The 26,121-nt window shown below is 40.7% G+C and overlaps 3 protein-coding genes across 3 annotated transcripts; 2 read left to right on the forward strand and 1 right to left on the reverse strand.

Moving 5' to 3' along the window:
* Positions 1-1,177: 1,177 nt before the first annotated feature.
* LOC142947907 (uncharacterized) lies at positions 1,178-7,671 on the reverse strand. The gene is made up of 19 exons (XM_076089778.1): positions 7,660-7,671; positions 7,426-7,520; positions 7,237-7,348; positions 7,012-7,137; positions 6,746-6,859; positions 6,539-6,643; positions 6,290-6,442; positions 5,972-6,201; positions 5,607-5,871; positions 5,357-5,456; positions 5,182-5,227; positions 5,009-5,078; positions 4,362-4,437; positions 4,187-4,269; positions 4,025-4,111; positions 3,503-3,625; positions 3,250-3,402; positions 2,316-2,376; positions 1,178-1,976 (listed from the first exon to the last, which is right to left on the reverse strand). The coding sequence occupies exons 1-19, from the start codon at positions 7,669-7,671 to the stop codon at positions 1,777-1,779; spliced, it is 2,211 nt and encodes a 736-aa protein (XP_075945893.1). The 3' UTR covers positions 1,178-1,776.
* Positions 7,672-9,328: 1,657 nt separating this feature from the next.
* edc3 (enhancer of mRNA decapping 3 homolog (S. cerevisiae)) lies at positions 9,329-12,095 on the forward strand. The gene is made up of 7 exons (XM_076089282.1): positions 9,329-9,473; positions 9,675-9,893; positions 10,005-10,231; positions 10,321-10,653; positions 10,780-10,933; positions 11,024-11,241; positions 11,349-12,095. The coding sequence occupies exons 2-7, from the start codon at positions 9,730-9,732 to the stop codon at positions 11,681-11,683; spliced, it is 1,431 nt and encodes a 476-aa protein (XP_075945397.1). The 5' UTR covers positions 9,329-9,473; positions 9,675-9,729; the 3' UTR covers positions 11,684-12,095.
* Positions 12,096-14,125: 2,030 nt separating this feature from the next.
* On the forward strand, positions 14,126-25,856 carry LOC142947607 (tyrosine-protein kinase CSK-like). Its single transcript, XM_076089283.1, has 13 exons — positions 14,126-14,585; positions 19,870-19,939; positions 20,020-20,133; positions 20,301-20,413; positions 21,668-21,887; positions 22,477-22,570; positions 22,681-22,746; positions 23,189-23,288; positions 23,393-23,483; positions 23,567-23,640; positions 23,894-24,089; positions 24,200-24,286; positions 24,760-25,856. The coding sequence occupies exons 2-13, from the start codon at positions 19,925-19,927 to the stop codon at positions 24,943-24,945; spliced, it is 1,356 nt and encodes a 451-aa protein (XP_075945398.1). The 5' UTR covers positions 14,126-14,585; positions 19,870-19,924; the 3' UTR covers positions 24,946-25,856.
* The last annotated feature ends 265 nt before the right edge of the window (positions 25,857-26,121 follow it).

Consider the following 26,121-nt stretch of genomic DNA (forward strand, 5'->3'; position numbering starts at 1 on the left):
TAGAGGACAGTAAAAACATCTTTGGTTTCATTTTTTTCATAACTGGACAGTGCGCATAAACATTTTTGTGTGATGGGATTTTGATAAGTGTGTTATAGATCTATATAACTAATGCATAAACTCTGGTGGATTAGAAAGTGCTTGTCTGCAACTGTGAGGTCGGCAGCTTATAATACAGCAAGAAAAAAAAGATTTGACTTAAAACTAACAAAAGGGTATTTTATTTTGCTTTTTAATATGTCGACTGAAATTAGGACATTTGAATTTGATACTTATGATTATACAATATACTGTTGTCCTGCCATTTACTGTTTCAAATTGAGTTTACTCGTATTATAACAGTGGGGAACTTTCTCTTTCAAACTTCCATTGAATCTTAGTAGTCATGTCTAATTGTTTATTCTACATTAGATTTCATCATGTTTGTATACCTGTGGACAGAATACCAGGTGGTGATCAATCTGCATCATAAAGGAGTTGTGATCAGCAGCAGAGAAACTGAAGGAGGGTCCCGTACTGTGTGGAATACATCTGTCCTTTTTGACCTGCCTCCAGGAGACATCAGTCAGCTGCCCCTCATGCTCGAGTTCATAATCGTGCAGGTAAAGATTGCTTTGGGAGCTCACAATCACAGCATAAAATGCATTTCTGTTGATAACTACATTTATTTGTAATGTAACCCTGCGAATTTCACATTCCTGCTCAAACTCAGGTCCCTTCAGAAGGTAAAGTTCTTGGTCGAGTCCTTATCGGAGCTGAGGGCGCAGATGCAGGACGTGCCCACTGGAGAGACATGTGCAGCCTTCAGGTGGAGCAGGCACGCTGGCACACTGTACAACCTGAGGCTCTAAAAGATCTATTTCATGACCAGTGGACCTGACGTACTGTATTAACAAAATAAGATATTATACGTCACCTTTACCATGAAGTGTACACTTTGTGTATCAAATGATGCGTTTACTGACAGTTCCAATTGGTGGATATGTGGGAACTCTTGACAATGGCCTTATTTCAATATATATCAACCTGTGTATGGAAAGGTACTGTAAGTGCACAAAATGACCTTTGTAAATGTAAGTTCATAATTTGTAGGCATATCACAGAACAATATATTTGTAAAACAGAATTTCTTTAATGCATCTTTTACAATTTTGGTCTCTGAACAAAGAAAAAACAAAACGATTAAACTGATCTTTATTTATAAATCCTGAAGAGTCACTCCAGTATTCAGTCTTTGTAACTAAAAATACAAAATGTCATTAATTTGAACACGTCAAACACACATGTACTTCAAATTCTAATATCCCATGATGCTCACAATACAATAGGAATAGGCATGTTTCTATTGTGATGTGAAATGTTAGTATTTTGTCCTCTTTTAAATCTGGGATGTGATACCGTTTCACTTTTTTTGCTCATTGTATTTTTGGTTTAGCACTCCACCGTTTATCTCATTGTTGAAGCGCAACCTCCTTTTCCAAAATATACATATACTCTCATGTGCATCTGTAATGATCGCCATATCACACCATATAAATAAACACACACTTTTGTCTATAACAGCTTGGTGACTTTTAGTCAAACTTTTATCTGAGGTAAAAGCATCCACCAAGTTTAAATTGTTGAAGTGAAGTTGTTAAATTTCATTTGAGTAAAAGGTTATAAGGCACAATGTTGGCTGGTGCAGCGCCCTGTAATTACTAGTCTATGACTTTATTGCACTTTATAATAGTACATAGCAACTTTTGCCCAATGCAGGAGTCTTAACAAAACACATCATTTGTCCTTTTCCTCCTCTTCATCTTCATCAGGGCTACATATATCTACAAGCTCAGACAGGAATATTCCATCAGGATAGAGGGATGGTGGTCTTTTCTGCTGCAGGTCAATCTCATCTGAAAAGTGACGAGACTTGTCTGATAGTTTCTTTGCAGTAGGACGGCAGTCCTGAATTGGTTGTTTGCACGTTAGTGTGGCTAAATCAGGAAAAACGGGGGGAAATAATTATACAAAGATTAATACTTCAAAATGTCATATCAATTTTGTATTTTTACACATGCAGAAGTTAGAAGGCCACGGAAAGCAGAAGAGAAATTAATAAAGATCGGAGACTTATCCACCAATAAAGTAGCTTGTTAGTTCATTTACCAATGTGCTCCATATTGTTTAGTCCACTGTATTTGTGGATATGTCCCTGTCTGAGATAAATACATCACTCCTATGGTTTTCCCAAAGGCTCCAAACCATAAACATGGCACAGATCACAGCACAGGTCTACATTAACGATTATTACACTGATTCATGTTTAACGTCACCTTGCAGCAGATTCTCATTTTTTGCCTTCAGATTGCAGATGTCTGCACTCAAAGATGACATCTGGCAGAGGAGAGAACGGTTTCAAATCTCTCGTTTCATCTTCATACTGTGTGATAAGACAGATGTATTCTCTATTTTAAATGAATGCTTTTTATAGCAGATTTTTGTCACGTTACTTTCAAATAGCAACTAAAAAAGAAGTGCAAAAGAGGGCAACATCATTTTATTGTAAAGTGCAACTTTCTGTTTAGCATTTAGACCTTGATCTTTTGTCGCACAGTCTGTAGTATTTGCCATTCAGTTTTTATTAGCACTTAATACCATTAAGACTTTTGATACAGAGTTTATCATGTTGTGTCTGGATGTCACTGACTTGTTCTCATGTCTGTTCTCATATACAAGACAGTGACATACTGTAACTCTTTTCTATCCTCTTATCAATGAGTCAGATGTTCCAGCTGACCGGTTCACTCCTCATCTTTAAATCGGATTATTTAGAGTAGAAAGAGTCATATGTGAGATTATAGCTGAACTACGTTTTACATGGAGTTGAAGTGGTTGTGCAGCCAGGCTGACACCCCTCCCTGTGTGCTGTTTGTTCTTTGATTAAAGCAGAAGCTGGGATTAGTGCACATCCGTGTGTGTAATGAAGGAATGTGCGGGTAGGTCTGCTAATTTTGTGATATAATCTGTGTGCCGCGATTATGCCATCAATGATATTAATTTGCATCAGTTGCAGTTGCTAATACGTTATTCATGAAACACGCAGACAGGCAAATACAGATGGTCTTTTGAGGTGGTGTGGTGGCTGGAGGTTGTAATGTTTATGTGTTAGTCATTTAGCTGTGGCGTAAAAAGCCTGTTTCTACTGTTTGTTTTTGGAGTTTCGACTAGGTAACCATTCCACTTGGTGCCATTTTAAGCCCTTACAACCTGTTGGCTCTGGTTGTGGAAGTTTTCCTCAGCGTGAGCCTCTTCTTTCTGCTTTCCCTCCTCCCCTGTTGGCCAGTCACTGCCCTCCTCGTCCTCCTCAAACACTGGCATCAAACCAGAGCTCTGCTGCCAGATCCTCCAGTGCGCTGGATTCTGAATGAAAAAGAAAAGCAAGATATTTCTGCACATATTCACAAAATAGTGAAATCTTTTTATCTTTATCAGTTTGTGTCTGTGCTGAGAGGTTCCTTACCCTCACAACTTTAGATGTTTGGGACCAGTCTTGAGGTGCGGAGGCTCCAGTCTGACCTGCTGCTGATCTGTTGTGAACCTGTCCCACCTCCTTTCTTTCTTGCCCCTTAAACAGACTCTTTAACTACACACATTACAAGATACAGTATATTCCTCCGAGGCATTTACAACAGGTATAAAACAAGTCTAGAAGCCCTACAGGACTATACTCAGGCACAACTGTGCTTTGAGCTAAATGCTAATGCCAGCTATGAATGTGCTCACACAGTGACAATATGAGGATGCGATGTTTACCTTTGTCAACCTCTCAGTTTAACGTGTTAGCATGCTAACATTTGCTTAATAGCTGTGGTAAAAGAGGTACTGAAAACTTTTACTTAAGCAAAAAAGTCATCAACGTATCCTCATACAACAGTTTGTATGATATATTGAACCAAAGTTTTGGACCGACAGGCGGACATTAACATCCATAGAGCCGTTGTTTTAAAAGAAAACCTGAAATCATGTTGGTATCAATATGTACCTGCTCAGTGACCATCCTCCTCTGCTGGTCCGTCTCTACATTCATTTTATCCTTCCTGCCTTCAACAGATGGTTTCTCGTCTTTCACCTGTAGACGAGGAGTATTTTATTATGCTCATCACCAGGAGGCCATCTTTAGAGGTGTTGTTTTTACAAACTTTACCAGGTAAAGCTGCCCCAGTGTTTGAAGCTTCTGGACTGCCAGTGTTTCCTCCTCCGGCAGCTTGTTCGTCCCTCTCCTGCTCTCTGAAAACATGTGGAGAAAGAAGCTTCAGAGCTCAGCCAGTGAGGAAAATCAACTCACTATCTTCAGTTGTTTTTTTAAAGTTGAGTCCAACCTTCCAGCTGGGCCCTCAGTGAGTCAGTGGTTGAGATATTTGCTTGGCCTCCACCATCTTGATCATCTTCAGAGGCCTTTTTCGTGAGCGTTCATGGGAAAGAAACATAATGAAGAAAGAAGAGATGTGCTGGTTAATCCCACATTCAATACACCTGCTGGGTCACAGTTGGTTAAGCACAGATCTATGTTGGATTTGATTCATAAATCGATGAGATTGCATGTTTTGGGTATATAGCGACTGTACTTTGAGAGCAGAAATCTTGAGTTGAGCCTCATTTTTTCCCATCTCTCTCCGCCTTTCTGGACGCTTCAAAGCGTCTTCCCTATAACAGTAACAACGAAAACCTGTCCACATTCACACCTCTTAGTCTTTAAAACAACTAACCATTCATACATTTTTCTAAGAAGGCTTACTTTCCCCTCAGTTGCTTCTCTCTTTCTGACAGTTGTTGCTTCAGCATTTGACCCTCACTGCTATGTATACATACCTATTAATCATTAACGTTAACTGTCAGTAGATACTCCATACACAAAATATTTACTCCAAATACATGTTTACATAAAAATACCCCCCCGCCCCACACACACACACACACAGCTTATTATTAAGTTCAAATTCAGTTCAGTGAGAGAGGAACATGTTACCTGAGGGGCTTTGTTTTGGCTGCCGTGGGAGTCTGATGGCGGCTCCCATAACAAAGAGGATTGTGATAAGCTGATGAAGTGCAAACGATAAAGAGAAAGATCACAGAATTTCATTTTGAGCATTTTGCTGATGGTGCATTTTGAAAATGAAAATCTCATCAAAATCCACTCACACTGTCTGTGTTTCTGTGTCCTCAGTTTGAACTGAGGCTTCACCGCCTGCAAATACAAGGCCACAGCACTTTACCACCCCCTTGTGGTTAAGAATAAAAAGACATATGCTTAAAGAGTAATCTTGTTGAGAATATTTGCAGGTGCCACAGACTGCTAAGAAAGAAGTGCATTTACCTCTAACTTTATATCTGTGAAGCAGAGCCTGACTCCTGCTCCTCTCCAGCTCTCGTTTGCATGCATCAAGCTCAGTCTGCAGGAGTGAGTCTGATTCCTTCTGTTAAAAAACACATTGTTAAATAACTCCATTTGCCAGATGAATAGCATCTGCTTGGAGCTGAAAGTAGATATTTTTTTTCATTTTTGAATGTAGATGCATCTAAATGAACTGATGTAGAATAAAGTTATTTTTAAGGGATGGTCTTACTTTGTTCCTGGAGTTGTTCCGTTTGAGTTCCTCTAGCTCCTCCTGTGTGGACTGCAGTGTCAAAGCCACCTTTGGCCATTTCTCTGCCCAGTGTGAGGCCGCAGCTTTTAGTTCCCCGATGCTCTGGACTCTCACTGCATCTTGTTTTCGATGTTCCTCCTCTTGCAGTTGTTGCTTCTCCCTCTTCTCGAGGACCTCAGCCTCCAAACACTGGCACAGATCTTGCAGTTTCTGTTTCTCTAATTCCAAAACTCCCAAAGATTCCCTAGATCATTTTTCAGTTTAAAAAAAGACAAGGTAATTGTAATATATTATAATAAGTTTTTCTTCAAATATTGAAGAATAGTGCTTGTTCAACATCTCACCGAAGCTGGCGGCACTTTTCTTTCATCTTCTTTAACTCATCATGTCCACCTTCATTCATTTTAATCAACAGTTCTTCTTTTTCTCTGATCAGCTGAGATCGTTCTGCCTCCACAGCTGTGATCTGTTTGGAGCTGGTGACCCTCTCTGCCGTTACCTCCTGTAGCTGAGACTGTGATGTTTTCAGTTCCTGCTTAATCATTTCCAGCTCACATGTCAGCTTTTCATTTGCCTGGCGTAAAGACACAACAGGGATCATTTAATAAAGAACTCAGAAAAAGTGAAATTTAACAAAAATATGTCCACTTCAGGCTTTTAACCTCTCTGAGAGCCTTGTTTTCTCCCTTCATCATAACAGTTTCCTGATCCTGTTTGTTGTTTTGAGGCTCAGTGTAACAACTCTCAGAACTTTGTTGGGCTGTCTGCAGCTGCAACTCCAGGACATGGGCCCTCTGGTGCAGATCTGCTTTCTCCTACACATGCAAAGATAAGCTAGTGATGATGCCAATACATTATATTTTGATTTTAGACAGGTCAGATGTTGTAGTTGAAGATTATATATAAGATACCTGGATCAAGAGATCTTTGTCAGACAGAGCTCCTGTCAGCTTGGCCTTCAGTTCCTTTACATTGTCCTCCATCTTAAGCACTTGAGTCGACAAGATGGCTTTATCCTGGGAAGATTGAAAGACCATTTCCAAGATGTAATCCCTATTACAACATTTCAAATGTACCTGTAGGATAAGGTAATACTGAGTCAGAGACAGGAAACTGACCAGGCACGCTTGACTGATCTTGTTGTTAGCTTCAATCAGCTGTTCTTGCACTTCAGACTGATTCTGTCTTTTTTGATTCATCTCCTCTCTTTGATTCAACAGCATCCTCTGTGTCTAAGTACACAGAAACAAAACCACAGAGCATAAACGTGTAAGTATGGAACAAAAAGAAAATGGCTGTACAACAGACAACTGCAGTGTAACTTTGTGATTTTGTCGAAAGAGAATCAACAGTAAATATATATATTATATATTTTTAAACTGACCTCTGTAGAAGTCTGGAGTTTCTGGAGGGCCTGGTTGTGTTCTTCTTCTTGTGTCTTTGCCCTCGCCTCAGCATCTCTCAGAGCCGCTCTCAGCTTGCACAGCTCTGTGTCAACCTTCTGCCTCTCCTGAATTTAAATGTAAAAGCAGTGTTTGGCAAACAAACATGACGAATAATACATTATTTAGAACATAGATCTATTTTCTTAAACAAGAAGCTTACACACCCGTCTGTTAAAGTCTTCTTGACTCATTGGTATTGTTTCGGTTGGTTGATCACTGCTTCCGCCCTTCAAAGTACATCTCATTTGCATGAGGTCCTTCTCCAGCTGTAGGACCCTTGTGAGTGAATTTTGCAGAAGGACTTTCAATATTTTCTTAAGTGTTTAAAATTCCATGTCTTTTGCGGCACTTACTTATCATGAAGCTCTCCGTGTTTCCGGCCCTTTTCAAACTGGGATAATTTAGCTGCCTCCTTCTCCTGCACAAGAGCACCAATCGTTTCTGACAGCTGTTGTGAAACACATTAGTGCAAAAAGAACCCGATGCTGTGGTCAGATGAAACACGAAGCAAACCTCTTTTCATCACAGAATAGATTATATAATTTGTTTACATGGACATTTTAAATTACTTTTTTCTTTAAACTTACCTTGTGTTTCATGTCAAGCAGTTGTGCAGTAGTTATGTTGTAGCTCAGCTGTGAATTTCTGGTCCTCAGCCGGTCCAGCTGAGTGTCTAAACGCTCATGAGCATCCTGCAGCCAATGCACCCCTTCTGCTTGTCTAAAGCTGCTTTCACCTCGGGCAGCCCTTAATTCAGCCCGTGGATATGGAGGAAAGGTTCGTGTAGCACCCTCAGGCACCAGATGGGACAATGACTGCCACTTCCTCAGACTTAGGTCATTCTGTCTGAAGCCACCGGCACTCCCAGATGTGCTGGAATACATTCAGTTTATCAGCAATAACTTCTTACACCACCCTTGCTTGCAAATTAATATCACTGTGACTCTGTCACTTAAAAACTCTATAAATCTCCCCCTCACCTCGTGCTGACTTTGGACAGGAACTCTGTCCCAGAGACAGTTGCCATACCACACCATGCTGAGGTCTAAGAAAGAAAAAACGAATTAATTAAACATTTATACTTTGATCAACATGTTCTACCAGATAAAAAAATACAATATCTAGGTCTTACCTGAGCTGTAAAGCGTGATTTAGTGTCCCACATATCAAGGTCAGAGGTAAGGGAAAATGGACTTGAACTTCTGTATGAGGGTCTAAACATATTGGGGTGTCTTCCTAGATCTGAGTTATCTCTTCCCTTTGTATGGGAGAGGTTACAGTCCTCATCTGCCCACGTGTCAGCCCAAGCTTCAGGGATAGGTTTTCACACAAAGGTGACAGTTTGAGGTGTTTGGCTATTCTTGGATCATGCGTCTTCATATTTCCACTGTTTGCTTGATGGTAAACAACTAGTTTTAACACTGCATGATTATTACAATGTGTTTGTGATCTACAGATTTATTTTCTGTTATTATAAATGGGTTAATCACACCCTTTACCATATCTAAATACAAAAACAAAAGTGTATTCACGTACAGTACCTGGTGCAGAAATCCTCTCCTCTCCACGCTCTGCCTATAAGACTCACACAGCTTTGATTGCAAGCTTTTCCATGGTAACCTATGTACACAGGAGGCAGTGAGGTGGGTGTGTCATGTGCTAATAACACTTCTGGGATAGTCTCCACATGATCTCACTCAGTCTGCTGACTGGTTGTTAAGAACATCTCACAAACAGTGATCATAACACTCATAGCTTATAGCCTACATCTGATTCATTATTTATTACAGGGAATGTGTCTGGATTAATTATTATTTACTTTGAGAACACAGAAAGAATAAAGGATGCTCTTAGGTATGTGATTTTCAAAGATTTTTAAAGGGAAAAGCAAGCATGTGATGAATGGTCAAATAGTACCATGGCTATGTACGCATGCTAATACTCTACAGCTCTGTGTGAAATATTGCATGCAACTGATTAAATCCAAAGTTGTTTCTTTGCATGGGCCAGTCAGACCATTATTCAGCTCTATCCCTCAAGAATATTGCTCATCTCAATGAATGCTCAAATAGTCATATTACACGTTACATGTGACTCAGTGTTTTAAATTAAGCAAAACAAAAGTGTTGATAACCAAATCCATTTGGATAATAGAAATCGCAGTATTTCAGATTTCGCTAATGTTCATGTTGATAAAAATGTTCATTTTTGAACTCTTATTGTGAAAAACGCCATCGGAAGCCGGAAGCTGTCATCTTGAAGCTAGCAGCAGCATCTTTTGACCATTCAACAAGCTAAATGCTAGCAGTTTAAATGAGCTACGATTTTCCTTTCAGCACTTAATGTGACATTTCATTAATTTGAGTTATTGAGAAGTGTTCGTCGCGTCAACCCTGGAAAGGTACAACACTTTAACCTCTCGTCTTTAATCAAATACAGCGTTTGCGTCTTGGAATTAACGCTAGATAACAGGCCGAAGCTAATGCTAGTCAGTTAGCATAACTTCGGTAACACCACGCTGATGTCTGATGTCCTGCTGCCAGAGAGTTAGCGTATTATTTGTATTATTTTAACAGAAAATCTTGTTTATTTTCTTACAAAGCTTCTCTGACAAGAAACGTGAAAACCAAACTTCTGTTCTTCAACGTTGTGCAATCATGGCAGCGGATTGGTTGGGTAGTTTGGTGTCAATTAACTGTGGGCCAACACTGGGAGTCTATCAAGGAGAGGTGGTGTCTGTGGAGCAGTCCAGCCAAACCATCTCCTTAAGGCAACCTTTCCATAATGGAGTCAAGTGCCCTGTTCCCGAGGTCACATTCAGGTACAACTCGGCCACGAAATGTTTGCTCTCTATATATTTTTCACTAATTGTGCTTATTGACAACCACCGTTTCTCCCTGTTACTAAATATATTATTATTTTTTCCCTGCAGTGCCATTGACATAAAAGAACTCAAGATTTTAGATATCACAAATGGCAATGCCAGGAACAGCTCTTTTGCAACTACAAAGGTAGGCAGTGCTCCAGTCGCAGTCCCAAAGGCTGATCCCAGGTCTGTGGAGAAACTGAACTCTCCTCAGCACTGCTCCAAAAGCCATGGAGAACGTCACCAGGACATACCCGGCCAGCCAAAAGCATTTCGTAGAAGACACAACTCCTGTAAGTGCAATGTAGTGCAGCTCCATCAGAAAATGCTGTTGCTGATTGTTGCGGTTGCTGAATAAGTTAATGTGTATTTTTCCCATCAGGGTCATCTAGTAGTCGAGGGGCAAACCAAGTGACACCGAAGAAGAACGGGGTGAAGAATGGTCAGATGAAGCTCAGAGACGACGAGTGTTTTGGGGATGCCATAGACGACGGGCTGGATACAGACTTTGATTTTGAAGGAAACTTGGCGCTTTTTGACAAAGCAGCCGTTTTCTCAGAAATCGATACATCACGTAATGGTGCCAGGTCACGCGGGACTCCTCAAGATCAGACACCCACACGGTACCGTCACGATGAAAACATCCTGGAGACCAAACCGATTGTGTACAGACAGATTACTGTACCGCAACCGGGGGCCAAAGAGTACTGCACCGGTAAGTTGAGTCACAGTTGTCACAGTTGAGTCAGCAAATTATCTAAAGTGCACTGTTTTTTAAATATATATATATATATATATATACATACATACATATTTGTGTTGTTTTTTCCCCCCCATACAGATTCTGGGCTTGTTGTGCCCAGTATATCCTATGAACTACACCAGCGTCTATTGTCAGTCGCTGAGCGCCATGGTCTCTCACTGGAGCGAAGACTTGAGATGACTGGAGTGTGTGCAAGTCAGATGGCACTTACATTGCTGGGTGGGCCCAACAGGTAAGCATGCGGGGATGATTTGTAAGCACAGATGAGAACAGCCTTAGTTAAATGAAAAGCAACTTAGTTTTGTTTCCATGTTTCCTCCAGATTCACTCCCAAAAATTTGCACCAGCGTCCCACGGTTGCTCTGCTGTGTGGGCCTCATGTTCAGGGTGCTCAGGGCATCAGCTGTGGGCGTCACCTGGCCAATCATGAAGTGGAGGTCATCTTGTTTCTGCCCAATTTTGTCAAGATGCTCGACTCGGTCACCAGCGAGCTCACCCTCTTCAACAAAACTGGTGGCAAACAGGTGTCGAGTATCAAAGGTGGACATATTTCTTTACTTTTATATTTTGCTCAGTTGTTTTTATTTTTATATTTTGCACTCTAGTTGAGGTCATGTTTAGAATTTTTTTTCTCTCCAACTCCACAGACCTTCCAGACACTCCCGTGGACTTAATCATAAACTGCCTGGACTGCCACGAGAACACATTCATGATGGATCAGCCTTGGTACCGAGCAGCTGCAGACTGGGCTAACCAGAACCGAGCGCCAGTGCTCAGCTTGGACCCTCCTGGTAGTGGAAAGGGACAGGCGGTCGAGGCCAAGTGGTCCCTCTCTCTCTGCCTCCCCCTTCCCCTGGCTGAAGGGGCCGGCAGCGTTTACCTGTGTGACATAGGTATTCCTCTCCAGGTGTTCCAGGAAGTGGGAATTAAGTACATTTCTCCTTTTGGCTGCAAATTTGTCATCCCCTTGCACTCTGCATAATGGGACTAGTGGTAAACAAGACCCCTCCGTGACCACACACAAGGTTATGGCGCCTTATTTTCCAGAGTTCATCCATTACGTTTCTAACTCTTCAACATGTGAGTGGGACTACTGTTTAGTGCATTAGTTCTGCAACGAATAAGTTCTATGGTTGGGATCGTGAAGAGTTTTATTGAAAAAGTAAACGTGTCGACCATCAGAGGCTTCAGCCATCATGTGGATACCATTGTATTTACATGATACTAACCGATATTTGGAAGAAAGATTTTTCAAAAACACAGCCTAGTGTTAAGTAGTTTTAGATTGAATGGACAATCTCTGACTTCACATGGAAACATTTCTGAATGTCGCTGTAATCAAACCTCATTCTAAAGCCGTCTGGTGAATAAATGGAGATCCACCATATAATACATGCAACGTGATGTTATTACATTCATCTGGATAAGACAACAGGAATCCAACTTATATCAGCGGTACCATTGCTAATGGCTTGTCTTATACTCTGCCGCACTCGACAGCACTCTGTAGCTGTCGTCTGATCGAATGTTTGTCATTGATGCGAGTAATTTTGTATTTTCAATCTAAGCCAGTGTTGAATGGAGCAGCTTCTGCAGAACTTTTGTTTGTTCATGGTAAATTAGGCAGTCACGATAAGGGCTTTGATAGGATTACGCAGCCTGCAAGACCTCTAGCGATTTAGCTTTTTAGGGAGGGAAAAAGTCTAAGTAAATGTGATTAATATAGAGCCGAAGTCATGATGTGAGCCTCTGTAAGTCAATGCAATCCGTCATTGGTCTCATCAATGCATTCGGCATCAATCTACAGCAGGTACATGAAGCTAAACCTTTGTTAAACAATTATTTTGTGAGCATAGGAAAAACTACAGATCCCATGTAAAAACTACAAGCAGGGATATGGATAGTTGGTTTAGTCCATATCCATAACATGTAAAAGGCTTATAGGAGATGGTGTTCGCTGAATGCCGCTAAAAACATACATTGAACAGATATGAGATTGTTTTTCAGAAAAACACTTGAGGCGAGCCACTGACTGTTTCAAAGCTCGATTTTTAGTTTGTTTGGTAACAAATGTCAATGAGAGATTTTCTCTGGAACAAAACCCGGATGTTTCAGTTCTACTTCGGCTCTCTATTGTAACTGTTAAAGGACCATACCAGTGCGTTTGCAAGTTTCAGTTCCTTTATTACAAATCATTTGTTTATTTTACATTTTAATAGTTTTACATTGGTTTCTAATTACTACTGTGTAGTATTAAAAAAAAAAAAATCCATCATAGTGAACTTAAAGTCTACAGTAGTTAAATATTTGTTGTGTAGTTTAGTCGCAGATTTTAAGAGCACACTGCATCACACTAACAGAGGAATGCATACATATGTTTTGGAATGCATACGTTTTTTTGTGATGCGAAATCGTCCAACATTTCTTTTCACGAGTCCCCCCCCCCTGATGTAAGAGTAATGCTTTGTGTGTTTCTAAAGTGTAGACTGTGAAATATCAGAGCTGCTTGATTTGTGCTGACTGAGGTAATGTTTGTATCTCTACTGCCACATCTTTTTGACAATGAAAGTGAAAACCTCTGCTTGATCACATTCACTTTGCAGTGTGTGCCGAGCAGAGACGCCTTTATAAAGTTTACTGGACCTGCAGATTGTTTACATCAACATCGTATTGTGTGATACTGTGTTCACACACGGATCTCACATGTTTGTTTGGTTCATACAGTAATTCAGTGAAAATGACATTCATGCGCAAAGGGTTTGTCATTTCTCCGACATTCCTCCGGCCTGATGTGTTCCGTCTCATCTGTTGAGACACGTCTGGAAACATCAGCCTGCGTTACTGACTGCGACGAGTTTACATTGTCTTTGGCCGCCAGGGGGCCATTAAACCACAGGTCTGATGGCTCTTCCTTATTCTGTTGTAATTCAGCTTTATGCACTATTTCCTCATTCAAACGTGTTATTTCTCTCAGTCAGAAACCACGAGGTGATCTGTGTTTGTAAAGTAACTTCGTTTAAACGCCGGTTACGCTTCTCGAGATTGAGTTTACATGTTTCACATTCTCAGATCTGCACTGGGGGTGTTTAGTCCATGCCACAATACTTTGCAGTTCAGAAAAGAAAATCGCATTAAACAGCCAGTGGGAGGTTTTGTCTAGACTGCACAACTGTTTATCTTTCGGGAGCGAAGTTCACTGTCAGGCGTCTTGTGCAAAAGTACTGTGCAGTCCTCTTGTGTCATGTCTGCAGACCGAGACAATAAACAATTTAAAAAAAAAACATTTGCGTCGTCTTTGTGGACTTTGTGTGAAAATGGATGATCAAGTTCCCTCACCAAAGTGACCGAAATGAATCCATTATTCTATTTTTAACCAGACTTGTTTCTTATTTAACGCGCATGTGCACTGCAAAATCAAGGTGGGGCAAAAAACTTGAATTTTTCTGAAGGGGAAAAGGAGTGGGGCAGTGTGAAGTAGACTCGAATTAGTCTGAATCGCATTTATTTCATCGCTGTGACATTTCACCAGTTGAGTTATCGCGTGTTGTCCTCACTCACTCGACTTTTCCTACACAGGGACCGTCGAGGCTGCAGCAATACGTTTTATTTATTTTTTTTGGAAACGTTTATTTTTCATCATTTGAAGCGACTTTTCACCAAATGATGTTGACAGGATACGCACCAACAACTGTCGTCGCTGGTTGTATTGAGATACTTTTGTACTGCTGAAGTTTCGGGTCACCTGAGGCAGAGTTCACTTCCTCATCGGGACTTGATGCGTTTTGCGTTTCGACATCAACTGTCAGTTATTTCGTGAATGGGAATTTGTCTGCTGTCGCTGAGAGGACAGGAGCTCAAACTGATCGGGTTTTGCCTGCAAACAGGTAAGAGTTCATTTTGAAATGGAGCCGTGGCTTGTAGACGCAGTGAAGCTCTTGAGTTGTGGTAAAACTAGCCCACACTTCTAGAATAGAGCTGCCAGCACTTCCGTTGTCTTATTGTACAGTAACTGACACTTCTGATCACCAGGACTCATTGAGGCTTTGGGACCTGTGACAAGTAGGCCAACATAACAATCTGTTGTATTTTATATAACGAGTGTTGCTCAAAGCGCTTTACAGTAAAACAAGAGAAGGCGTAGTAAACGTGTGATTTCCTTATTTACGTCCTCCTCCTTCAAGCCTTTTTGGGGTACAGAAGCTTCATCATGCAGCTCTGAAAACTATTCTGTTAATGATAGTGATCATTGTATTCTGCTGACTCAAGCCGATGCATCGGGACTGTTTCAGAACTTTTTAAAAACTGTTACTGACTTTGCAAAACTGGCTGCACTTCCAGGAATGTGTAACTTGCAGATGGGTTGTTATTAAATGGTTTACTACTGCTTTCCCCCTCATCCAGTCAGTTTTAACAAGCCACCCATGCACTAAGTGCCAAACAGAAAACCAGCTCAATGAAACAAGTAGGCTTGTTGTCAGAGGGAGGAACTGAGGACCTCTTGGGTCTGTTAAGGGGTGATGCCCCTCTTTGGCTCTCTGACAAAAGGCTGAAGCAAGTCTGGTGCTGCTGGCATAGCCTTAGAGCTTCTTCTACAGAGGATTCCTCTTTTAGAGTGTAACAAAACTGTAAAGAAGGATGCAGCTTCTGAAACAAGCGCATGAAACCACAGCAGACTGCTGCTCTGTGAAGCATAGCTGCATCAGCAGAGCAGCATTGCACTGCATGGTGTGCATCACACCTCGGCAAGGAAGTGTCCGTTCACTGCTCAGGCATGGCAGCTTTGCCTTACATGGTGTTTTTTTTAATGTGTTTACTTATTAAAAGCACCAATTACCCCAAGTGGCATACGTGCCAATGCCTTCATTGTGTTGTTTGAACTTTGGAAGGGAGTAAAATGCAAAGTTTACTGTAATGCCTGGATGCAAAATTAAGGGGGATTTTCCCCTGACTGACAATCATTGCTTTTCTCTTCCTGTTAGCCTGAAGACGGCCTTGTTTTTCAGGGTTAAATAATATTATCTCTGATAAACAGGATGCTGTTTTACATGTATCAGTATGCTTTCATACTTTGTATCACTTAGCCTCACAGGCAAAACTGACCGTCATTAAAGTGATACAATAACGGCTTGTGCTGCTTGGCCTACCACTGGACTCGTACTTCCTGTCTTATATCCCGCAGAGAGACCTCAGTTTCAGTGAGCAGTGCTGCTGCACCAGAGTCCAGCTGTTGTCCCAGAGCCAGAGGGGATTTCCTCCTCTGAGGTTCCTCAAGAACATCTGCAGGCTGTCAAAGCCAGCTGGGTGAACTGTTGGCATGCCATGCACTCTTTCTCTTTCTGTACACTTCTCACCGCTCGGTGAGTTGGTTTGTACATCTGCCAGATGATAGCTCCGGGGATGTGGACAAAAATCATTGTTTCCTTCTCGCTGCACTTGGCACTGCCACCCTGCTGCTGTAATGGTGATGATAACAGGGCAGCAGCATCAAAGCAGTCGCAGAGCATCCTGAGACTGGAGGGTCAGGACGAGGGGCATACTACCCAGCCCCTGTGAGCAGCATTTTACTTAAATACTATTGCCTGTTGATGTTTAGAGGGCAAATGTCTCTTTGGTGGAACTGCTAACAACTCATAGACATCTGAAATGTGACAAGGGGCCCCAAGTAGACACTGCTTCTTTGTAAGGAGTCACAAGCCCAAACAAATTGGGACCACTGATTTAATGTTTACCAAGGCATTGTATTCTATGAGTTTGTTATATCTTTTGTTATATGTTCTGTCAGATAAATGTAGTGGAGTGAAAAGTGCAATATTTCCTTCTGAAATCTAGTGGAATAGGATTCTTAGTAGTAGAAATAGCCTAAAATGGAAAAAGTAAAGTAGATGGATAGATGCGTAGTTACTTTAATAATCCCGCAAGGGGAATTTTTTTTCTGCTACAGCAGCATTTATGGTACAGTTTAAGCAATAAAATAACAAATAAAAAAATATATATATATAGTAAAAAATATTAAATATAAAGATGCACAATATATACAAAGAAATAGAATAATATTCAAATGAACTAACTAAACAATAGTGCAAAGATTTAACCAAACAAACAAGAGTACAAAGTACAAGTACCTCAAAGTGCCACTTCAGTACAGTATTTGAGTAAAAGTGCTTTGTTGCTTTCCACGACTGAGAAGTCGAGGGAGATCTGTTTGAAGATGGCCTTGTTACTCTTAAGAGTACGATTTCAAAGACCAGCACATGATGCTGTTTTTGAGTGACACATTTGCAGATCTGTCCACAGGACCTCCAGCCATTGTCACTTCACTGTATCCCAGCAGCTTTTGCAACACCGTGCATGATCCGCATTTTTACCTCTACAGATAGACCAGGGAGTGGCAGATTTAAACAAGACCAAAGGAGATGTTACTACATTCCTGTCTTGTCTTGCTTCGTGCGCGCAGGCTACCACTGATTTGTACAGTTTAGACTATGACTTACTTGCTAAAGACGAGAGAGACTAGACAAAGTGTTGATCAGCCGGTTTGGTTTGAACAGTAGGATTTTTATGGATTCCAATTAAATGTCAAATTGGACTGTAATAGTTAGATTAGCTTTGATTGAAGTGATATGAAACTTCTATTTATTAGTCATTGTTAGATTTGGAGTGAGTTTGTGCTCCTTGTGCTCTTTCCTGACTCCATTCATGTTTAGCGTGTCACCGAGTTTGCTGGTTTCCTGTTATCGTCAGTAGCTTAGGTCATGCCTGGCTTCTCCTAAAACAGAAAATATCTCTCAATATGAAGTGCAATTCATATCTCCAGACCTGCAGAACTAAATCATTGCTGCCCCTAAAGCTACTCACTGGACAGGCTGATGATGATGATGATGATGATGGACTTCTCAATGAGACAGGGGTCAGTAGAAACTCGACCGACTCACAATGACAGCGTTGTCCGCTTCCTGAAAAGAGCAAGCTGTGGTTCTATGTGGAGCTCTCTGGAAATGGCAATGTGACACCATGACAGACTGAGTTCTGTCCCATTCCGTTGGCTGCTGGTGGCCTGCTGCTGAGATGCATTCCCTGTCCCAAAAGAGATGAATAAAAAAAGTGCCGTTGTGTGTCGGCCTTGGCCCCATTGAGCCACACTCGGTGAGATCACTTTGCTCTTTCACCGAGGACTTTGCCGTGACAGATTCTGCAAATTCTGTTTTCATAACATAACAAGCATAAGTTCCTGCTTTAAATTATAATTCATAGAGATTTTAGTCAGAATAATAGATTACCTATAGTGACAATGAATCGCTATCCACGCTAGCAGCATGGCTCTAGGGATTGACAGTCGGTCCACCACTTTGGTCCAGACTGAAACATCTCAACAACAATTGGATAGCTTGACAATTCATGGTCCCCACATGATGAATACTCCTGACTTACTCTACACCACAGCTTTTTATGTCGCACAGTGGTTACCAGCCTGGGGTCGGGTCTGACACGAGATGATTAATGGGATAGGAGATAATCCAAAATATTTCTTCTACACAATTTATGTTAACTGGTTTGTGACTTTTTTTCAATGAAATACTGGATACCTTTAGCCTACCAGGCCTCTAAATAATATGTAAACAAACAAAAATAGAGTGGGCTAAATGTCTTTGGTTTAACTGCTCATGGCTTACAGGCATGTCAGACTTGTGTTGAGGGGTCACATGGCACCATTAGTTTGGCTTCCTTCACAATGAGCTTTACAGTCTCAAAGCACCGCTAGCATGGCTTCAGACTTTTTCTTTTCTTTTCCTGTCATGACTTTCTGTGCAGTGTGAAATGTCAAAGTGTAACCGTAGAAAAGACGGGTTGGGATGAGCAGATGCAAAATGGGGGTGTCCTTTATGGGTTGATGGGTGTGGGAAATGTGTCCAGATAGACAGCTGCAGTGCTCCATAGGGGACAACATCCGTCTCACCCTCATCATACTGAGTGATGACAGTCCTCTCTGGGACGCAGGAGAGTTTTTAGTCGAACACTTGTTGTGACGAGGCTGGTCACTTATTAAAATGTGTGACAAAGCAGAAATGCCAGATTATATTTGCAATAGAAGAAATATAATTTGAATAGGAAGAGCTTGGAGAGTGATATGAGGATATCATAGAAGTATCTGAACCCCCCCAACACATACAGGACGTTGACTGCATAGTAACCGACATGTCGGAGGATGTGACCTCATGTAAAGTGGCAGATGTATCAAAGCCAGGATTTTCCCTGACCATTGAGCCCTACCTCTTCTCCATGGGAACTAACACAAGAAGAGAGGAAGTGGGGTTTTGGGGGAGGATTGAGAGGGGGGGTGTTGAGTGTGACTTAACCCATAGGTCATCATTTCGTTATAACGTTGTTGTGCATGTATCATGGAAACAATGCTTCAGAGTGACTCAGGCCCAAGGTTACAGTCGCAGTGGCTGCTTTATTGACGTAAAGAAACGCTGGGCTGGATGAGTCCCTCGGGCCTGGTCAGATCTCACCACAAGTTTGCATTCCAGCGCTGAGGAGAGCTATCTTGATTCGTACAAGGGCCAGTCACTGGGGCTTAGCACTCATTGGTCAAAATGAACTGGTTTACCACATAGAATAAAAAGTACAAAGTAGATCAAGTGTTATGCCTTTTATTCATCAGTTAGAATATTATTCCAAAACATACTTTATAATATATTTCTGAGTTTTATTATCCATCAACACACAGAAGCCTCGTCTTTATGTATTAATGCGTCATGGAAACATTCTGCCCTAGTTGTGAAAGTGTGCTTTTAAAAAAAGACTTAGTTAGTTCCGCTTTCTTTATCAGCGAGTTATTTTTACTGACACTGTCTGATCTGAAACTACTCTTGTGCGTTCTGATAATAGCTGACTTGTATACTGTGAATGAACATGCGCACCTAAACAGAAAAACCACAAATTATCTTTCTTCCTGAGAATTAGTATGTGGTTAAGTGAATACCTTTTGAAGCGAGGCCGTCAAACTGATTAAATTCCGTTTCCCTTCTTACGTACTCTCTCTCTGTGTGTGTGTGTGTGTGTGTGTGTGTGTGTGTGTGTGTGTGTGTGTGTGTGTGTGTGTGTGTGTGTGTGTGTGTGTGTGTGTGTGTGTGTGTGTGTGTGTGTGTGTGTGTGTGTGTGTATCAGCTCTAATGGTTGCAGCTAGAAAACATCACCTGAGAGAGGATTGAACCACCTCACCATGACAGAGGTCCAGGTAAGATATTCAGATACACATCATGACATGTCAGATGAGACAATTGTTTACTAATTAGTGATCTGCCCCTGTTCCCGTAGGCTCCATGGCCACAGGGCACAGAGTGCGTGGCCAGGTACAACTTCACAGGCACATCACAGCAGGACCTGCCCTTCAATAAAGGAGATGTGTTGTCGATTATTATTGTCACAAAGGTAATGTTTCATGGCCTAACTTATGTTCCTATAAATATAGAGTTTTGCGCTCATGCAGCATGTCGGTAGATATGAAAACACATGGAATGACTTCATGTTTGTGTTTCCTAGTACACATTAATATTTAATTCATTCATTTTAACCATTTCTGACATTTTGTGTTTCAGGATCCAAACTGGTACAAAGCGAAAAATTCTGCAGGTCTCGAGGGAACAATTCCAGCCAACTATGTTCAGAAAAGAGAAGGAGTGAAATCCGGAGGGAAGCTGAGTCTAATGCAGTGAGTACAAACAATATCATGGTTTACTTAGTTTTGATGCCCCATGTAATCTTTCACTTTCAAAGCAAACAGGATTAGGTTCATTTATTTGCTGTGTTTAACTCAAAAGTTGCCACTACACCAGCGTTGTGTGGCTTTTGCAGCTACGGCTAAAATAGCTCGTCTTTGCCCTCTTCATATGGCTGTGTGGTTGCTGAAGGCAGATGGGCTATTTGTCGTGGCACTGGCGCTGTAGTTATGTGAATGGGGACCACAGTTGGGTCGGGCTGTGTTGTAATTGCAGTGCACTTGTTTCTGTTTCCAGCTCAGCTTTGCTTGAACTTGTGCTGCGTAGTTTCCTGTTGTTTCTTTTCTATCTCAGACTGAAGTAATCTAAAAAAATCTCCCCGTTTGTCCACATGACTGGTCTGTGTGCAGGCACGAGAGCGTGTCAATGAGTGACAGGTCTATTTATAGAGCCCTTAATCACAAAATTATGTCTCGAATGACTTCATGAAGACAAATCTACCAGACAACAACAACCCATAGTAAAAAAAAGGAAGACATACTTTAGCTACTCTTAGCCTTATCTACCCACCATTGATCCTAAGTCATCACTTATCTATATGTATATTTACAGACATACTGTATAATGTCTTATTTATACATACAGAACATTATGGTTGAGAATCCATTCTCCTGTACAGCAACATCTTGTTGAAAAAATAATACTAAAAGAACAGACACGAGTTGAGGAACGCTTACTGATCTTATCATATGACATGCCGCTGTCGTAATTTTTAAATGTCACCAGTCATGAAGTTGAGAGTGCAATGGTAAAAAGGATCTAGGGGCATCTGAGTGGATGCAGCATGCAAATTAATTTACTGTACATTCTGTGACCCTCTCAATAATATAACTGGTCACAGTGGATATGCAAATGACTGTAATCTATACCCCTTGATCCCAGAACGGTATTTGTTTTATTTGCAATTTGCATCAAAACAACGAAAGGTGAACACGGCTCAAAGGCTAATGGAAAATAATCAGCAACACAGGCCCAAAATGGATCCCCGCAGTCTTTCCTTAATCGGCAGGAATTCTGATTTGTCCTTCACTGCTTTTACACGCTAATATTGTTCTGATTGATACCTCTTAAAACAGTCAGTGGCATTCCCTCCTGTGCTGACAAAGTGGATTAGTGTGGTCTCCTTTTTTGTGGTTGTCTCTTTCCTTTTGGATGCTCTGTTACCTCTCTGGTTCTTCTACTTCCAGGTGGTTTCATGGGAAGATAACGCGGGATGAGGCCGAGCAGTTGCTTAACCCTCCTGAAACTGGCCTGTTCTTGGTGCGAGAGAGCACCAACTTCCCCGGCGACTACACCCTGTGTGTGAGCTGCGATGGCAAGGTGGAGCACTACCGCATCGTCTACACCAACGGCAAGCTCACTATCGATGAGGAGGGGTACTTTGAAAACCTCATGCAGCTGGTTGAGGTAAGATTTTAAAACTTGGTTTTATTTTATAAATAAAACAAGACGTTTCTAGTGTTTGCTCTGGTGCTATGTAGAGCTTTCGTCGACTGTATGTTTGGTGTATTTTACTGTTTTAGAGCCCCTGCGTCTCTGTGCTACCTCATAGACCACATATAGTTCGTGGAACAAATAATGAACAGGAAGTGTCAAAGAGGAAGAGTGAACAGTATGCTGAGGTGCAGAGTTCTAACCTCAAAAGACATCAAAGCGTTTTACTCTCAAAATGACTTATTTTACTGATTAACATGCTTATTTTGAACAGAAGCATGCTATATATACTCTACAGAGTAAAATAGAGGAGTATGAGTAATTTTAGTCTGACCTATTTGAGAGGAAACATTGTTAGTCGTCCATTATATGTTTTGCTAATTTGATTATACAGCCCTCTATTGGTCATTACGAAACACTGCTCGCTGAGTTTTATTCCCCCTGTGGTGTTTTTTTTATGTCATATGAAGTTGTATTGAAGCTATGTGAGTGTTTAAACAGGTGGTACAGTTATATGCTTAAATATTCCATCAAATAATGCCAGGTTTTGCTTTTTTTGTAGCACTACACCAAAGATGCAGATGGCCTGTGCACCTGTCTAATAAAGCCAAAGGTGGAGGAGGGGACGGTGGCCGCTCAGGATGAGTTTTCCAGGGGTAAGTCTCACTTTACAATTCAAGCAACCACATCATATTAGCATTTTTGTTCATGCGAAGCATGTATGAGCCTGTTATGTTATGTTATGTTGTCTTTAAATGACCAACAGGTGGCTGGTCGATGAGCAGGAAAGACCTCAAGCTGCAGCAGGTTATTGGAAAAGGAGAGTTTGGAGGCAAGTAGCTTCAAGTTTAGACTGCATAGTACAAGTAACGCACTGTTATTTAATCGTTTACATGTGGTGGGGACCAGATATGCATTATGAACATGCTAACAGGCAGGGGAAGATGGAGCATGACTGGTTTTACTTTAAAAAGTACATTGTGTTAACAAGTATTGGTGGAAAAGTTAGCATTAATATTACATTTTTCTGTAAACAATTTGTACAAAAGTTTTGATAAAAGTCCAGTAAAACATAACCATGCAAAGTTGCTTAACTAAATTGAATTCCAAGTTATTAACTTTTAACAATGAAACATTCCTCCATGCCCCAAGTGGTTTAAGAGAAGGGTTTGTTGTTTTTGTTGTTGGTATTGTATCAGGAAGAAGGGTGAATAAGAGTAGACATTGTTAGATTTGAGTTAACAGTCAATTGTTATCATTTGTGATCATTCCAGATGTCATGGTGGGAGACTATAGAGGGACTAAAGTAGCTGTGAAGTGCATTAAACATGATGCTACAGCGCAGGCCTTTATTGAAGAGGCTTCCGTCATGACGTAAGGAAATAAAAATACTTTTCTTTGTTTTGTTTTTAGAAACATGAATAAACAAGTAACATGTGAACCACATTACATGTCTGTGTGCTCCTCTCCTTCCAAAGGCAACTAAGGCACGATAACCTGGTGCAGCTGCTTGGAGTGATTGTAGAGGAGAACGGGAGTCTGTTTATAGTTACCGAGTACATGGCCAAGGTAGGTGGCAAACTGTCTGATTCATTTGTTAACATCTTTAGTACTTTTATAAAGTTGTCACATGTCTATTTGTTTGTTTTCAGGGCTGTTTGGTTGACTACTTACGTTCCAGAGGCCGGACAGTACTTGGTGGAGATGCTCTCCTTAATTTTGCACTGTGCGTATGACTGCAGTTTTCTACCATATCTACAATTATACTGTATTAAAGGTAGACTGTAGAGTTTTTATGATCTGTGGAGCTGTTTTGAAGAGCGGCTCCCCGGATTGTTTGTATTCGTGCTCTGCATGTCACACTACTGAATGTCGTTTACCTCCTCCGCCTACCTCTAAAACAGATCAATATTATCAAATAAAGGGGAGAAGAACAGCTGTATCAAGGTTTTGAACTTCGACTTCTTGTACTTTTACAGAGATGTCTGTGAAGCAATGGAGTACCTGGAAATCAATAACTTTGTCCACCGAGACTTAGCGGCCCGCAATGTTCTTGTATCAGACGACAACTCGGCCAAAGTCAGTGACTTCGGTCTGACCAAGGAGGCCTCTTCCACTCAGGACACTGCTAAGCTGCCTGTGAAGTGGACATCGCCAGAGGCCCTCAGAGAAAAGGTAAACCGTAGTTTACAAGGACTGTTGCCATGTTGAGTAGTGAGCTTTACCATGTGTCGGTCCCACTGACTGAAATAAACTCTTGTGTGTGTTTTTCTCTTAATCAATAGAAATTTTCCACCAAATCAGATGTTTGGAGCTACGGTATTCTGCTTTGGGAGATTTACTCTTTTGGCCGAGTGCCTTACCCAAGAATTGTAAGTATCAATATCTTTTTGTAAGTAGGCATACAGAACATATTAAGGAGGATTTGGGCTTTGATCTAGGAGAGAGATTAATCAGCAATGCATTTACCTTCTAGAATTGTTCCTTTTCATGCTAAAGGGTACAATATTTGGTGTGGTTTTGTGACTTTCATAGAACTTAACAATGCACCATATGTATTCCACCTAAAAGTGTTGTCTTTGTACATTGTCAATGTACATACCTGAAATTAAGTAACAGGATAAATAACAGACTATAAACTACATTCCGTTTAATGAAAATCAAAAATGTAATTGAACTGTATATACTGTGTTCTTTAATGTGTTCCTGTACTTTTACGAACCACATAATTAGCCTCAAATCAACCTCCATGTGTTACAGAATACACAGATCTCACTGTTTTTTTTAAGTAAGTTATGTTTGCTGTCAACACATCTGTCTACCAACAACTTTTTCCATTCTGTAGCCATTAAAAGACGTTGTGCCTCGAGTGGAGAAAGGTTACAAAATGGACTGTCCAGATGGCTGTCCTGAAGTGGTGTACAATCTCATGAAACAGTGCTGGAACCTGGATCCTGCTGCTCGACCAAGCTTTCAAATGTTGAAGGAGTGGCTTCAACATATCAACCAAGGGATGAGAAAAACACAATGAGACGTCTCACAGAACCAACACAAAAAGTGACTTTTCTCTTCTTTCATTTTGGCCACTTGGACCATAACCTCGGAGGAAAAAATAGATTTCAAAAGACTGCTCTTCCAAAGTTTGCTTTCACTCATTGTCCATGAACCGTTAAGTAAAACTGTCAGCATAATGTTTCTTAGCATCATCCCTCACCTCAGGTTGTTTAAACTACAGTAACTCTTAATTACTGACACAGTCGCTCGAGTGAGTCTTTCTGTGCTCGGTTATCAAGAGTGAATGATTAACTTTCATTTCGACAAGTCTTTCCTTAGAACACACTGCTGCCTCCGAGCCACAGTGCCTTGACCTTTTTTTAATAAATATGTTATGTCTTTTATGTTGATATCCTTGATCATATTGGTGGCATCATTACATTTTATGAACATGTAGAGTAGACCGTGACATAATTTGACTAAGTTGACCAAATCCATGGTATCCGTTTAAAGAGGAGAGACGCTTCAAAAGCAGGAGTACAGTTGTGATACGTCATTACTCGCTGTATTCTTTTTACAGCTTCCAGGTACACCTTTTTGCATGAATGTTGAATTATTTTCTTAAAAGGACTAAGTTAAAATAACTTTGATTATGCATCTTAATTTTTGCATTGCCATATGTTTATAAATGTGTTTGGATCCCTCTGCAAGTCAAAAAAAGGAAGCACAAGTTTTCACTTTTACTACTGATATAATAACACCTTTCAGCTCAGTCATGTAGACATAATTCCCATGTACAGAATTTTCCCTCCGACATCAACAAATGTTTTAATTTTGGAATCTTTGGATTTAGCCAAATGTTGGGGATTTTGTATGAATTGAGAAACAGAATGTTAATATTTTTACTGTGCTGCCATTTTCAACAATAAAAAAAGAATACATTTTGAATTCTTTTTTTTTTTTGCAATAGTGACTATTTTTAGCATCCTTTCTCATCAATTAGTCAATTAGTTGAAGTACAGCTATTTCATATGAAAGCAATAAAGTTGTGCATCAAAGCTTACAATAATGTTCCTCTAATACTGTACTTACAATTGGTATAAAAATCTGGAGTTATATATATAAAAGGTAAATGCTGCTACACAAAATAAATACATTAATAAGGATATAAGAGTCATTGTCTGTATCCTGTTGAAATAAACAAAAGATACTA

This window comes from Anarhichas minor, unplaced genomic scaffold (genome assembly GCF_050575085.1).
Source record: "Anarhichas minor isolate MPS153535 unplaced genomic scaffold, ASM5057508v1 ptg000011l, whole genome shotgun sequence".
NCBI lineage: Eukaryota > Metazoa > Chordata > Actinopteri > Perciformes > Anarhichadidae > Anarhichas > Anarhichas minor.

Coding starts and splice junctions, on each gene's coding strand:
- LOC142947907 (XM_076089778.1), bottom strand. Junction 7,349..7,425: donor CACGGAGAGCTTCATGATAA/GTAAGTGCCGCA, acceptor TTCACTCACAAG/GGTCCTACAGCTGGAGAAGG. Junction 4,112..4,186: donor CACTGGGGCAGCTTTACCTG/GTAAAGTTTGTA, acceptor CCTCGTCTACAG/GTGAAAGACGAGAAACCATC.
- edc3 (XM_076089282.1), top strand. CDS start 9,730: ATGGCAGCGGATTGGTTGGGTAGTTTGGTGTCAATTAACTGTGGGCCA. Junction 9,894..10,004: donor GTTCCCGAGGTCACATTCAG/GTACAACTCGGC, acceptor TTTTCCCTGCAG/TGCCATTGACATAAAAGAAC. Junction 10,232..10,320: donor TCGTAGAAGACACAACTCCT/GTAAGTGCAATG, acceptor TTTTCCCATCAG/GGTCATCTAGTAGTCGAGGG.
- LOC142947607 (XM_076089283.1), top strand. Junction 21,888..22,476: donor ACCTCATGCAGCTGGTTGAG/GTAAGATTTTAA, acceptor CTTTTTTTGTAG/CACTACACCAAAGATGCAGA. Junction 23,289..23,392: donor GAAGAGGCTTCCGTCATGAC/GTAAGGAAATAA, acceptor CTCCTTCCAAAG/GCAACTAAGGCACGATAACC.